General features: G+C 30.0%; 1 protein-coding gene across 13 annotated transcripts in view; it reads right to left on the reverse strand.

Annotated features, from left to right (window-relative positions):
• LOC132951809 (peripheral plasma membrane protein CASK) overlaps window positions 1–15,895 on the reverse strand; it is an 88,572-nt gene that overhangs the window by 6,973 nt on the left and 65,704 nt on the right. For all 13 annotated transcript variants that reach the window (XM_061023793.1, XM_061023785.1, XM_061023790.1 and 10 more), the window contains 2 exons: window positions 2,072–2,272; window positions 663–827 (listed from right to left, as the gene is read on the reverse strand). In XM_061023793.1, the coding sequence (XP_060879776.1) occupies window positions 663–827; window positions 2,072–2,272 (366 nt within the window). The remainder of the gene's footprint in view (window positions 1–662; window positions 828–2,071; window positions 2,273–15,895) is intronic.

A 15,895-nucleotide genomic window follows, 5' to 3' on the forward strand; every position in this document is an offset into this window, starting at 1 on the left:
CACAATAATATTGCAAGAACAATTATTAAACTATCAGTGAGGTGAATACACAAGGATACGGGGTGTGCGGGGATGGGGTCTCGCGGGTACGAAGTGGGTTTTTTTTTGTTTCGTTTAATTCAATGAAAACTTTACTGGAAAATAAAAAAAATAATTAGGCTTTTATAGCTGATACCTGCGTAGCGTATATAAAATGTTGTTGGTGGGAAGGTTATTCAGCGTTTTATATACGCGTTGCTTAAGTACACTGCACTACGATGAAAGGTCACCCCCATCAGAGTATACAAACAACGGCCTTAATACAATGAGTAGCTTTTCACGATCCATAGGTACACTTTTATAATTAATTAAATATTACGCCCCCGCCCCCGTAGGTATGTTCACGTAGAAATTCGGTTAATTTTTTCCCATATGGGTGCACGGGAGTCTCATTAAATCGTGCTGTTATACTATATTATACCCAGGCGAAACAATACGCGGTTTGGGTTTCGGTGAATAATGATACAATAAAATATATTTAGGTAGGTATACACTATTTTATCGCGTCGTGTGAACTTTTTTTATGGGGGGGAGACATAGCAAGCAAAATGTCAAGTAATGTAGGGACGCGCGGGAGACTTATACCTATATAATATTAAGAGGATACAGAGAATTTTACTTACCAAAAGCTTCTGAAGCGCTCCCACAGACTGGTTAGCAACCGATATACCGTTGATTTCCCGGATTTCGTCTCCCACGTGCAGAGTGGCTTGACGATGGATCATACCACCGTGCATTATGCGCGCTACCACACATTTACCGTCTTCGTTCATCTTCAACGTTATACCCTAAAAACGAAATTCCATTTATTTTTTATTTTTTAAATAACATTATGTATTTGTACACCATAATAAATCGAACACTTATTGGGCCAATACAAAAATATATATTTTTGAATTATTGTTATGATAATGCACATATCTATGTATTATATATAGTTTATATCTGTGGCTTATTGGTGAAAGATCGGCCAAATTTGGAAAAATTTTAGATTATTTGACCAATGTCCAGTCTTGGGTAGTATTCCGAATACTTTTAGAATACTATTTCCAAAAGTATTTTGTGATGTATTCTGAATACTTTTGAAACTATTCGGAATACTTTTACAGTATGAAAATTAAATTGTATGATTTGCATGTTATTCCCTTGCATTTGATTTAAAACAAAAATACAAAATTTATAATTTATGAGTTGGAAATTTGGAATCAATAATATCTATTAATATCATACAATATCAAAATTATAACTGGAATCGTTTCATATGTTTTCAAAAATATTTTTAAGTATTCGGAATATTATATTTATCAAGTATTCGAATACATATTCGGAATACTATTTTTCATAAGTATTTTACCCAAGACTGCCAATGTCTCTGATGCAGTATGACCAACTTAATACATACAGTGGACATTTTGAAATCAATCGATAGAAGTATATCAGTGAGTACATTACGGTCCTATCTTGACATTGGTCACGTATATATGGCTGGGACATAATTGGCCATTTCGAAATCAATCGATAAAATGTCTAAAAATTAGTTACTTACATTGTGTGTAATTTAATACTACTAGATATAATACTAAAATAATACTATATAATATAATACTAATACTACTATAGATATAATATTAGGATTTAATAAAAAATTAAGATGGTTAAGTTTAGTCATTAAAATATTATTTATTTTATAATTTTAGTCTTTGGCCAATGTCAGACAGTAATAATATTCTTTATTCATCAAGAGGGCCAATGTGAAAATAAAATAAATATATTTTTTGGTTTCGCAAAATACAAAATATGTTTCATTAAATTAAGTATGGACAATTTATTTAGTCATAGAAATTCCAAAACTTTGACGCGTAGGTAAAACCCATAATTGTTTATTTTTTTTTCAAATTGGCCTATTTCAGAATTAAATTTCCCTCAACAATGGTCGTTTTTGACATTGGACTTTATTGCACCGAGTCACACATTATATTATGTTTAGTATGATATTGTGCACATAGGTACAAATTACAAACGAATCGCGTACCATTGGCTCGTCGGTGTTTTTTTGAAACTGCACTAGTCTGACCCGCGTAACGTTCTCAGGTTCGATGTCGTCGTCCAGACCATTCTCGCCGTCATCGATGCCATTGCCATTCAAATACGGCAAAACCAACGGCGGCGTCACGCGGACAGCTTCTTCGCCGAATATCTCGTGAGCCGCTACGTCATGGGTTTGCATTAACGACTGTAACACAATATTAATAATAATGCATATTATAATATTATAACGTTTCAAGTAATTTTGGTTAAAATTGCGGTCATATTTTAGTAAAGGGGTGTGTATATTCTGGAATCGGGTACCGCAGAAAACACGTTAACAAAATAATAACTATAATAACGATAAATCTCAATGCGTTTACATTATTCCACAAAGACAACACAATGCACAGGACACATTACTAGGGAATTAAGGTTCATTTAATTGGACCTATGCCACGTTAACAACTTTATATGTAATCGAGTTTAAAACTACAAATTCTTGAGAACAATTTTCGAAATTATTGTCTTGCTCGGACATTTATAGAACACAACAACTCATATATAATCAATGCCCGGAGGAGTGTTTTAAAACAACCCCCGTCAACCCCCTTCCCTTGAGACTTTCTTTGAATTATATTGCGCATTATAAATTACATCTCGGCTAAGTATGAATTATTAATGTTTAGTGTATTATTATTTGATATTCTATATGTCAAGGATTTAGTTGGAATATCATAAATAATGATATAGGTACCTACATAACCACATAAGTTCTCTATTAAATTACGAAAATTGTGTGGTAAAGTTTTTAACTATTGTTTAGTAATTAATAATTATAACTACGAAGGAAGTGTGGGAAAATTAAGTTTTAATGTTATAAACATTTTGATATTATTGCTGTAATAGGTGCAGGTAAAAACTAAAAAGTACCAACCTAATGTAAAATCAAATTTGTACATACATATACCATAAGCATATAAAGTATTTTAAATTCAAGTTTAATATTAAATAACTAAGTACCTATCAAGTATATAGGTAATAAAGAAATATAACACTATTTTTTAATTAAAAATGTCACAGCTTATTACCACGACTACCACTTGAAAATATGAAAAGAGGATATAAACCTTGATCAGTATACCTCAAAAATATATAGTTATATACCTATATATAATAGAAAAATATTTTTGAATTTCATCAATAAATTTATATTATTACTTAAATAAACTATTTACCATAGCCTATGTCTACATTTTAGTTATATTTTGTATGACATAAAAAATTAAAAAAAAAAATTATGTTCAGTATCTAAATGCACAACTAAAAAATTCAAGTATGTTATTATCATCTTTTACAGAATCCAATATAGTAACAAAATCCTTGTAATGAATCAACTATAGGCAATGATTGCGTGACGAATGATTGTTTTTACTGTACTAGACATTTATAAGTTTTTATAACATTTAATTCAGTTAGAGCAGTTAGATTACACTTTAGCTTGAAAAATTAAGGATCATTATAAGATATCACTTATAAAGTAGATAAATGAAAATTGTTTTTATTTTGAGTAACGAGTTGTTAAACATAAAAAATTTGTTATACCATTATTTTCAACGGTTTTTAATAGTAACTAAGTACAACTGTATACGCGCGAGTGTACGAGTATTATATTTTTATTTATTTCTTTTTGCATATCTTGATATTTTTTAGAGCATATTATCTAGCGGTCATAGTAATATACCGTTTTTCTTTTTAGAACTATTATAGCGTCAAGTGATGATAATATAATACGGCACTGACTTGTGCTGTGGTAAACGAAGCGTGACTGTAACCTGTCCATGCATTTTTAAGAATGCAAAAACATTTTTATACAAAAGAATTTTAGAGTGTAAGTTTACGACAACTTTTTATTTTAAACATGTTTTCCAGCAACCTCTCTTCCTGTCTTTAACTCTAATATTTCCCATGTAGACTTTTCCGTGTGTTTAGTAAAATGTACTTTTCACCTGTTTCAGTTTTCATAAAAACCATATTTCACTATACGCGTATAATGTGGTATTAAAAATAAAAAAATCCTACATATAACGCCATACAGTTATTATAAATTCGTTTTTTTTAATGCATAATAACTTTAATCCTTCCGTCTGGATTAAAAATAAATTTAATTAAAATAATATGAATTGGGTCTCGGCCGTTTGTGATATCACAAAGTTTTTACAAAATATCAATTATAATCAGTAATATAATTAATATAATATTCTCATTTCATTACGTCAATAACTTAGCGGACGACAACCTGCAGGCCATTCGTATATAGAGACAAACATGGACTTTTCCAAACAATTTATAAATTAAAACGCTCAAACGCATTTCCCGTCAAAAAAGTTTTCCCGGTTACGAGACGTATTTGCTCGACAATATATATAAAAGTTCCGTCGTACAAATATAATATTTTAATATTACGCGATGTTATCTTATTATATAGTCGAAAATAACCGTGAAGAATGAAAATAATAAACACAAATATAAAAGTGGGTCAGCCGCCGTCTATTTTTAGAGAGAATCGCTCCGATCGCGTGCACAATATACCTAATAATAAAATGTATGAGATAATTCGACTACGGCTGTCCTGCTCGACGGATAACTCGCGCCAGTTTTCGTCGAACTATGTTCGTCCGGACACGGACGACGAGGGGAAACGTTGAAAGAACGATGGCGATGATGGCAGCCTCCGAGAAAATATTATAAAGTCTGCAGCTTTTCCACCGCCTCAGCGACGTCGGCGGCGGCGATTCAATTAGATTTCCTCTGCGCCGCCGCCGCCGTTATAATATGTATTATTATATAGATCCGAAACATACCATAATATCATCAATCACATCACTCCGTTGCCGGTGAATATAATGCATGTGTGCAGCGTGTGTTGTGAGTGTGTGCGCGCGGAGTGGCACCACCCGACGAAAGCGTTTTCGGTTCGACGTGGTGGAAAAAGCCGGTCGGAAAACGATTTTTTTTTCTTCTTTTCGGAAGAACTGCGCGAACGACTAACTATATACGACTACGCGACACACGAGTCCGGGGATGTAATCTTAGATATACGCCGTACCCGTCATGTTATATTATACGTATAGTATACTTGCTCATCGTGCGTATCGTTGACATTTTTTTTTTTTTTACCAATAGTATATAATATCTTGTATTCTGTACGGATGATTTTTTTTATACATATCTCGACGCGTCTTGTACTCGATAGGGGGAGAGGGGTATCAAATTGGACACTTTTCTACTTTTCTGGACACGTTTGAGGAAATTGTATCACAAATATTATCGAATATTTTTTTTATCGTACCCACCGATGATATAGGTAATAGTTTAGCGGTTTTAAGTATAATAATATGATTGATTGGCTTTTGGTCCTATATACAAGATAGCTATAATAGGTATTATATATTATGTAAATTGTGTTATTATTCAACGAAAGCCTCCATAATATTTCACTCTTGTGCGCCGATAAAAATGGGTTCCGATCCGAACACGCAGTTTAAATGCGTACGCATGCCTACATATTCTGTCTAGAGTATTGTACAATGTACATAATAACTGTTGTTTGAGACGATTAAAGCAAATTAATATTTTGTAATTAATCATATTACTACATATTATTTTAATGATTACGAAATATGATATTATAACGATGGATATAAGCACTTGTTCAGCTAACGCAACACAATATAATAATGCTAGGTACCTAAGCTGAAACTTATAATTTATAAATAAGCGACCTTTATGTATATATTGTACAATTATAATATAGTAACACATGATAGCACCAGCTTTCAAATTAACTAAACAACGACATCGCTTTATGTGCATAAAAAAAATTCTACAATAACAAACATAATATTATGTATTTTTTCTCTTTTTAATTTTTTTAATTTGTTATTATTTTATTACCAGTTCCCTGGGTCGCTATACACGTACATACGCACTTTTATTGCGTTGCCACAGTCGCCGGTGCACAATTTTGTCGTTTTCGCCCATCATACCGAGTCTCACACATCTTTTGAACATGTTTACTGTGAAATTAATTTTTCCCAGGGTATATATAAAAAAAAGCCCATTATTTTAACAAGGGTAATTGTATACGTTTTCCCTTCTACTTCGCTACACATTACACGGGATGATGTAAATTTGTTATTTTTTTTAAAACGTTCCACAAGTTTTAAATAGGTACTACCTACGCATAGAATATACTTTATATGCCAGTCATGTCAGTCCATCCCAAATATCGTCGCTATAGAAACTGCAGTAACGGCGTTGTAGATTTCATAAATTATAATTTTGGCCTTCACTCCTTATTATAATGGTACCATTGATATAAATTAAATTACATATTTTAACATTAATTATAGTTTATAAATATTTACTAAATTCGTACCGTAAAAAAAACCACGAACCTATAGAATGGTCGAAAATGTGATTTCCTTAATTTGTATTTTATACTTAAAAAAGGCTTTTCCATTTTTATTTTGAATTGTAATTTTGTTTTTTTTGTGGTTTTAAGAGGAAATTGTTTACATAGAAAGAAAACGTATTTAAAAAAAAAATCATATACTTACATAAATATTATATAACTATAATGGTACCTAACTGTTTATTTACAAAAGTATAAAAAGGACACAAAAAATATTGTTGTAAACGTCTGAACTGTAAATAAAAACAGTATTTTTTATACTCTCATACCAATATATATGTATATATATACCTATGTTTGATAAATATATAAGTCTTTTTATACGTTTATAATTTCATAATTTTATATTTTAAACTATAAAAGCACATATAATTAATAATCGCAAATATATATGATACACATAGGATTGTAATCAATATTAAAAGTTAAATTAAAATTAAGTGAATACCTACTAATAAATTTAAAAGTATTTTACGTATATAGTGTATTGAAAAAATAATTTTATCAATAGAATAAAAATTAACATTTTAAATTGAAAACGTTTTGAAAAGAAAAGATTAAACTGATAAAAAACAAATAATTTGTACATTTATTTTGAAAAAACCTGTGAGTAATATCAAACAAGTAATCTTAACCAAGTATAAAAGCGCATACTTAGGGAAAATGTGTCAAGAATATCGAATTATATATATTATAGAATAAACAATTGTATATAAAATAAATGAGTTAGAGTAATTTTTTTTTACCGAATAAAATGCGATAAAACTATTTACAATGTTTGAATGTTCAGGAAATTAAGACCTGCGGTGCGCACAGTGCGTCTTATAAAATAATAGAACATTAGGTATAATATACTATAAAAATCACCATACTATTATGACTCGCGTGAATAACGTAAAACGTATAAAAGCAAACGAAATGTACTCATGTTATAAAATAACAACATTAGCCATAATACTTACCGACTATAAATGAGTTTTTTTACGACGGCGGTCTTAAGGTGTACTCACTTATTAACACAAAAATAAATAATAAAAAAGGGCAAGTGAAAAGTGAGTGTAAATAATACTAAATAATAATATTAGAAAAATAAATTAAACAGAAAAAATATCTCGCCGTTTCATTGATTAAATCATTGAAATAATGATTTTAATAATGAAAACACTAATGTTATGTCGAGGGCGTTTTATTGGCAGGTATCAACTCGTGTGTACAATTTTAATTAAATGTTGCTAACATACCTATGTTTTTACTGTGTGTCGAGATAGTATATATATATTTCATCGTAGCGGATAAAAAACGTATTTCGCATTATTTTTGTATGACGGCGTTGGTAGTACGAAATTAACTAGGGTCCGTGTATAGATGGCATTTTTGATAAAAATATAGGGGGGAGGGGTTAGAGAGCTCATTAATGAAAACATTAATGGAAAAGTTATTAAATGATAAAATGCTGCACATAAAACATTTTATGCGAATGGAAATGGAAGGGCGAGGCACGTGGATCTCACTAAATAAGCGTTATAATAATATAAGCTATGCTATATTGCATACGTATGCGCCTGTACATTTTATATTAAGTATGTTTAACGGTTCAACGTACATATTATTATATTATGTATGTTTAACGATTAAACATAATTTATGAAAATATATTTTTTATTTACAATTATATATATATATTCTAACATACTCAAAGTTGTTTATGCTTGCATACTAGTAATACTAGTATATCAGTTATGCCTTTTTTTTATTGAAGAAAATAATATGTCTAATGGATGAACCAAAAGTGTAAATACATAATACACTGCATAAATTACATATAACAAAATAAAAAGATGTTTATAAGCAATCGTTAATATTTAGCTTATTCATAATATTTGAGACAGTCATATATTTTATATTCTTTTGTTTCTAATTATTTTTTAGAGATAATACATAACACAAACAAAAAAAACGTTACATTTTAAGAATGCATAACGCCATATTTACCATCTAATCGACTATTTACCTCCACGTTTTTGAGTTAAGAAATTTTTTTTTATATTGATATCACTCTCTGAGCATCAGTATAATTTAATAAAGGTTTAAGTATACGGTGCTTTATATCAAATGTTTTATCATTGACGACATTGACGAGCATATCCAGTATCCGCATAAAGTAAAATAATGCCTGTGTGATAGATACATGACTGTATAATATAATTAATGATATAGTCAAACGTAAAATGAATTTAAATTTAACATAATTTTTCAATTAAAAATTATCAACCTATAGGTTATATATGCACCATTACCATCGGGATATGAAATATGTATCAATCATAATTCATAGAAATTTAGAGAAACCATATTATTATTTCATACACGTTTGTGTAGTTATTGACAGCATAAGTTTAGTCACTAAACTTCGGTGCATAGGTAGTACAAACCACTATATTTTAAGACATTTAAACAAAATAAAACCATTGGACATTGATCGTTATCAAAATTATTATTAGATAAAGATTTAAACTGATCTATAATATATGGTTATATATATTGAGTGATTAACCAAGCATGCACACCCCCTTTTATAGTTATTCAAAATCTGATTCTTGGTATTTTTAATTATACTAAAAGGCCAATTATTTTCAAATTATTGAGATTTTTGTTCTATTTAAGGATGAGTTTCGTGTCGTTCTTAAAAACTTCTGTTTTTCAAATGAGATACCCTATTTTGAACTGTAAATTATTTAGCGGATAACTTTTCTCAACATTTTGACGTATTAAAATCAAAATTCTAACGAGTAGTTGTTATTCGATTTTGTGTACTAAGAATACCTAATAGGTTTATGATAATAGATTTAAAGATTTCTACGGCAATTTGACAGTTTTAGTAATCAACATTATAATTTGTAAAAAATGGTCCAAGTAAAATAAACACTATATATAATATTAAATACATACATCTATTTTATATATTTTTTGTAAAACCATTTTTAAGGACTTTTACCTTTATTGTATAAAAGTTTTAACAACTGAGAAATTACTCGTTCGGATTTTGAATTAGGTTTATCAGAATGTTTGAACAAATTATCTATTTAATATATTACAGTAAAAAGAAGATAGGGGTACATTTGAAAAACAGAAGTTTGTATCGCCACACTATTCGCTTTAATAGTCATGCAGAATGTCTCAAACATTTGAAAATACGTTCTTTAGGTATATTTAAAAATCTAAAAATCAGAATTTGAATAAATCCATTATTCATAGAAAAAATAGGGGTGAGCATGGTTGGTGAATCACCTTGTATAATATAGTTATACGTTTATCATAACATAAGGGTAAGTAATGTTTTTGATTTACTTCGCAATAAACAATAACACGCTGGTAATAATAAATTATTACTAACAATAATAAATCGTGTTAAATTATATTTATATATGTGTTATAACATGGAAAAGATCCAGATCGTTATGTCACATATTATGTGTGCGTATAATTAATATATATAGGTAGTTGTAACGATGTCGGTATATGATAGCCACATTTCGACCGACGCGTAATAGTCCAACACACTGTAACGAATCACCGAATAAAACTACGAGAGAGCCAAGTGGGGAGGGAATGTGGAATGAAAAGGGGGTGTGAAAAAAAATAGAAAAAAACCCTTACCGACATTTAATCCGAAACATATAAATTACGTGGAATTGGTCATGCCGGTCAGTCTGGCCGATGCCCATATACCGCAATATATATGATACGTGAAGTAGGCGATGTAGAATCGAGAGAGAGATAGAGAGAGGGAGAGAGAGAGGAATTCGTCGGAGTGTTATGGATATATAGTGGCGCGCGCGGAGCATCCATATCATATATATAATATGTACACAGCGGAGAGAGGAAATTAGTCCCTGAAACGTATTAAGGGCACAGCTATATATACAGACCAGTCGTGTATAAATTGCAGTTAGCGACGTATATACATATATATAGTTATACCGTCCCCCCCAAATACCGCTGAGGCCGTGTACACATACATTTCCGGTGTCAATTGGCGGATAGGTGTCGACGCTAGTGAACGTTTAACGGACGTGATAACAATAACCAGTAAGCCACGCTATTGCATGATACGGAGTGATTGTTTTTATATAGATGCAATACTCTCTTTTTTTCTATCTGGTAGAATTTTCGGATTTATTTACGGGGGAGAAACGATTTACATATTATTTTTAAAGTACGCGCTCAAGGGCTGCTTAACTCATTATTTTATTTATTTTTAATTTTGACTACTAGACATTTTAATATATATTATATATGTATACAAGCCGTCGTAGAAACTCATACCATATTCATTACTGTTTTAATATTGAACAACAACCCTCGAAAAACTTAACTCATTAGTCATTACACTACTTTCGATGATTATGTTACTTAAAATGATTAAAATAACCCGAAATCATGCTATTAAACAAAGATCCATTCGGCATCATTTTACGCAAGCAATGGTCCTTTAAAAATTCACAGTTAATAATAAAGCATCCGACCACCGGAGACAAACCAAGCAAGACGAGTCCCCAACACACTGTATCTATGTTTAACTTTTTTTTTAATGGCATCCCATATTTTGCATTTCTTACTTTGAAGCAGAATATTCTTCTGAACAATTTTTGTGAATAAATATCAAACGTTGAAAAAATAATTTATTATTTATAAGCATTTAAAGTTTAGATGAACAGCAAGTACCCCCACCTCTTCACTTAACTTTATCTAAAGTTTTGATATTTATAAATAATAAAATATTGGTCATTATTTATATAGTATATTTTCCAGAAAAACATCCCGCTTCAGAATATGAAATTAAAAGTAATGATTGCCATTTAAAAATAGTATAGGTACATCAAAAAAAATCTCTACGAAAAAACAAATAAAAACTTTTCAATGGATTTTTATAAAAATTAATTTCCGAGCACTTAAATATATTTTATATGTAAAACCCAAAATTGAATGAGAAATTACTATAATATCTCGTGTAAACACGCAGACATGAATGTGGCTTTCGGTGTCACGGCGTGATTTTTACGTCAGTCTCAATGATATTATAAATTATACTTAATATTGTAATTACTATTGTTGGTAACTTTATAGAATACAAAAAGTGTTTCCACGCCATCCAGTATTATTTTATACATATTTTATACCTATATACGACCCAGCTGTAAATTGTTTTACAGGGTTTTACAAATTTAATTACGACTAACATTATTAATGTCAAGTATAAAAGAGGTAAGTATATAATATGATACTAAAATATAAATCGATTGTATTTTTTATATATATATATATATTTAATAATGCGTCTATACGCGGTACACTTAATGACTTATTTTTTTTTAAGTTAACAATATCGATAAAACGGTTTACATTCTACATGTATTATATTAAAAAATTCCTTCAAAATGTGATTTTTTTTTTTTGTTACGTAGGTACCTCCTAATCGATATTCGTTATGGAGAAAGGATACAAAAGCAAAAATAAACTGTATTATCCACCGTTTATACCTTTTTTGTACTCCGACTAATGTCTTATATACTACAAATAAAAAAATCTTAAACTGTATGAGTAAAATATTTAAATATAAATAAATAAATAATAAGAAAAATGTAAAAATAAAAATTGTTATATGAATATTTGATGATGGTTTGGATTTTTTATCAAAGACTTGTGGTTATTTGTCTGGGGATAAATAATATTGTACACGATGTCAATAATCACTTTGTTTTTTCATCATACATTTTTTGTATGCATATTAACAGACACAGGTTTTGATAACAAAATATTATATTGAAAGGCTTTGCATATTTTACAAGACCATCTGAACAATATGAATTAATTTTTAACGTTGTTTACATTTGAGAAGGAAAAAGTAGCAATCGAACTCAGGTTTTTATTGTCCCCCCGGGAAAAATCGATTTTATAACCGTCGTTGGAAACGTAAAACTTTTGTATTGTAGTTTATCGTGCTTTAGGGTTAATGCAACTCGGCGAAAGGGAGCATTAGTGGGTGGTGGTGGTAGTGATAGTAGCTATGGCGCGATGGTAGGAGAAGGTAAAGGATATAACTGTCTACTTTTTGCCAACAATCTGTAAATTATGGTTTAAATCGAAAAACAGATAAACAGAAAAGGAGAAAATGACGGGCATTATAATCGATAGACGGTATTAAGTATTTGTTACTGCAACAGAACATGTTCTCATTCCTGAGAAATCCATTAAAATATGAAATTTAAAAAGAATAAGATTTTTTTTAGGAACAGTACAGTAAGTATCTACATACCTATACACATATTAAATACTGGATAGGAAGAAAACAAAAAAGTATAAGAAATATTTTACAAAAAAAAGTTGAAAATAATATTACATTAATATTTTGAATTACCTAGGTACCCGATCCTTTTAAGTATTCTCATTTATTTGGGATACTATACAATGCTGTAGTTATTATGCTTTGGTTAGGTAATACACATATAACAAGATCGTACGGATATCGCACTGCATGTACGTATTGAAGACCACGCCATCCGTAAGTAACATTACCATCCAATTTCATGGTAAAACGAATCTAGTGATCCGTACTAAGCTCAATGAATGTTTATATATATAGCAAGAATATAATGATGGGCTGCGAAATAAACATTATACACTTAGCCGAGACAGAAAGATAGAAAATGAGAGAGAATAATGCTCACTAATTTCCGACTTCACGGTTCATTGCATAGCTGGAGTATTAAAAATTAAGACATTAATTCAACGGAAAAAATACGCTATAGAAAATGTCTTGGGGTTCTATTTCCTTCGAAAACACACTAATACGTGATACGCAGGCCTACGTCCACAGACATGTGAATCCGATTGGAAAATATTCTCAGGGCTCCGAGGACACTATATAGTATATTACAAAGACGCGGCTACAAAGGGTAGTGCAGTAAAAAATTAAACAAAATACAACAATTTTTGCTTATTTAAAATAAAACGCTATCAGCGTATTCAATTAAGGGATTCTAAAGTATTATCATTAAACTCTAAGTTTTAGCTGGTCTGTGGCAAATCGTTAAAAGCCAAAATTCCGGAAAGATACGGATAAGAGAGTGGGTGAGAAAAAGAGAGGGGCGGGAGAGAGAAAAATGAGAGCGGTGGCGGCGGCGGATATTTCAGCCCATTAACTTTTCAAGTAATAATGTCAAGGTCTTTTTGAGAAAATTCTACATTTCGACGCGGGACGGCAATAATCTTCAAACGCGCCATTGCCGCAACACCTCCCTCGCTAATATACACTTTTTTCAACCATACTGTCTACCCCAGTATTTTTGACAGCCAACTTACAATATATCTTCTTGCAGAGAGCATACGAAAAATAAGTGGAATTGATGGAAACGTCGATTTTTTTCCAACAGCAGTATTTCATTCAAATAATCAATTGCTTTAGTTATTAACACGTCCAAATTAAATTAATCTCTTATAGATTATATAATAACATAATAATATTTACTATTACAATCGATAGTAGAATATACAAAATTAAAATGTAATTATTTTTATTTATACCCAAAATTTAATAAACTAATTTATTTAATGTTTATTAAATAAGAGGAAGAATGTAGGTATACAAAAAATGAAAACATAAAACCATTATCTCGATCAAAATTTAAAAAAAAAAGACTAATACATTTATTAAAAAATATGTTTAACCTTGTTTAATACTTATTGAATTTGAACTGTATAAATAATTGATAATAAAAATTAAGTCAATTATAAAAGTATATTCCATTATTGCAACTCGGTAATGTATAAAATTAAAGTCATAAAAAATGTACTAAAATTGTAAATTAATGAAATTAAAAGTACAATATATTATGTCAAAAAACAACTTTTATAACTTTTAACCATTAATTCAATACATATTTTATAACTGTCAGAAACGAAAAAAAAAATAAGTGAACTAAAAAATAAAAGGATTTTATACGCAAAGTATATTTTAATTTAAAGAATAAAGCTGTTTTTTTTATTATGTCGGGACTATAATTTGAAGGTTTTCATCGTTAACATAATATTTTGAACAGGAATTATTTAAAAAGAGACCGTGGATTACCAAATTTAATGTTTTGAAAATAAACTATACAAAGAAAATAATTGACGTAGCGAAGACCAAATTGTTTCCTATCGTTGGTATATATTATTATATATGTATGCATATTTTTCTAATAAAACGAAACAAGTCAAATTCCAAATGGAAATTAGTTTCCGAATGTTTCTACAGCGATTTTTTTAGTTCACTTCAAGTCGGTGAAACAACGTGTAATACGTAACATATACTTATATCGCATGTGGATTTGTGTGCGTGTGTGTTGTATAACTGCAATTTATTTGTTTATTGTTTAAACTAAAACTTTTGTTGCCGGATATTAAAAAAAAGTCCAAGCGGAAAGAAAACTCGTCGCAGATTTCACCTCGGTACCTACCTACAACAATATTGTTATTATATATTAAAGTATGTATATGCTATATAAGTATATTTTACATATACAATATAATATATTATATACCTCTATATATAATATGTATACACGCATTGTAGCGGAGGTGGAAACCGTTAAATTAATATATCGCATTCTTCTGCATCACATCACACATACACTAACACTTTAAACCGAATGTGTAGCATGAAAAAAACGTGCAATACATAATATGTATATAATATATCATATTATAACATCGTGATAAAAAAAACTTACCTATGTTTCTGTCATTCGGACATTTGCCTGCAGACTTACACACACACACACACACACACACACACACTCACGACACATACAACTCGTATTTACTGGTGTGCATAACACATGGCGTGTTCTACGGTATCAAACTTAGATCATATACAAGAATGGAGCCACAGCGTATTAAATCAATACAAAAAAAAGTTGCCGATATTAGCGACGAGTCATCGAATTAGGTCTTCGATATGCGCATGCGCAATGCAACTCCTCGAATATTCATCCACATATAATTTGTTATCAAATCGCCATATTAATATTATGTTATATTGAAAAAATAGAATAATAGTATAATACCTACTATAATATTATAATAATATAAGTATTAATCACAAACTAAGATTGATAATAATTCTGTGATAGTAACATATTATGGATAATTATGCGAGTAGCTGCATCACCCATGCGCACATCGATCACCTAATTCGAACACTCGTCGCTAATATCAGCAACAAAATAATACGCTGTGGCTACATCCCATATCAAGTGCGCCCGCAGGATAAAATCCCACCCGGGGCAAGATAAAAATTATTTATAATCTAAT

This window comes from Metopolophium dirhodum, chromosome 9, assembly GCF_019925205.1.
Source record: "Metopolophium dirhodum isolate CAU chromosome 9, ASM1992520v1, whole genome shotgun sequence".
Classification (NCBI taxonomy): domain Eukaryota; kingdom Metazoa; phylum Arthropoda; class Insecta; order Hemiptera; family Aphididae; genus Metopolophium; species Metopolophium dirhodum.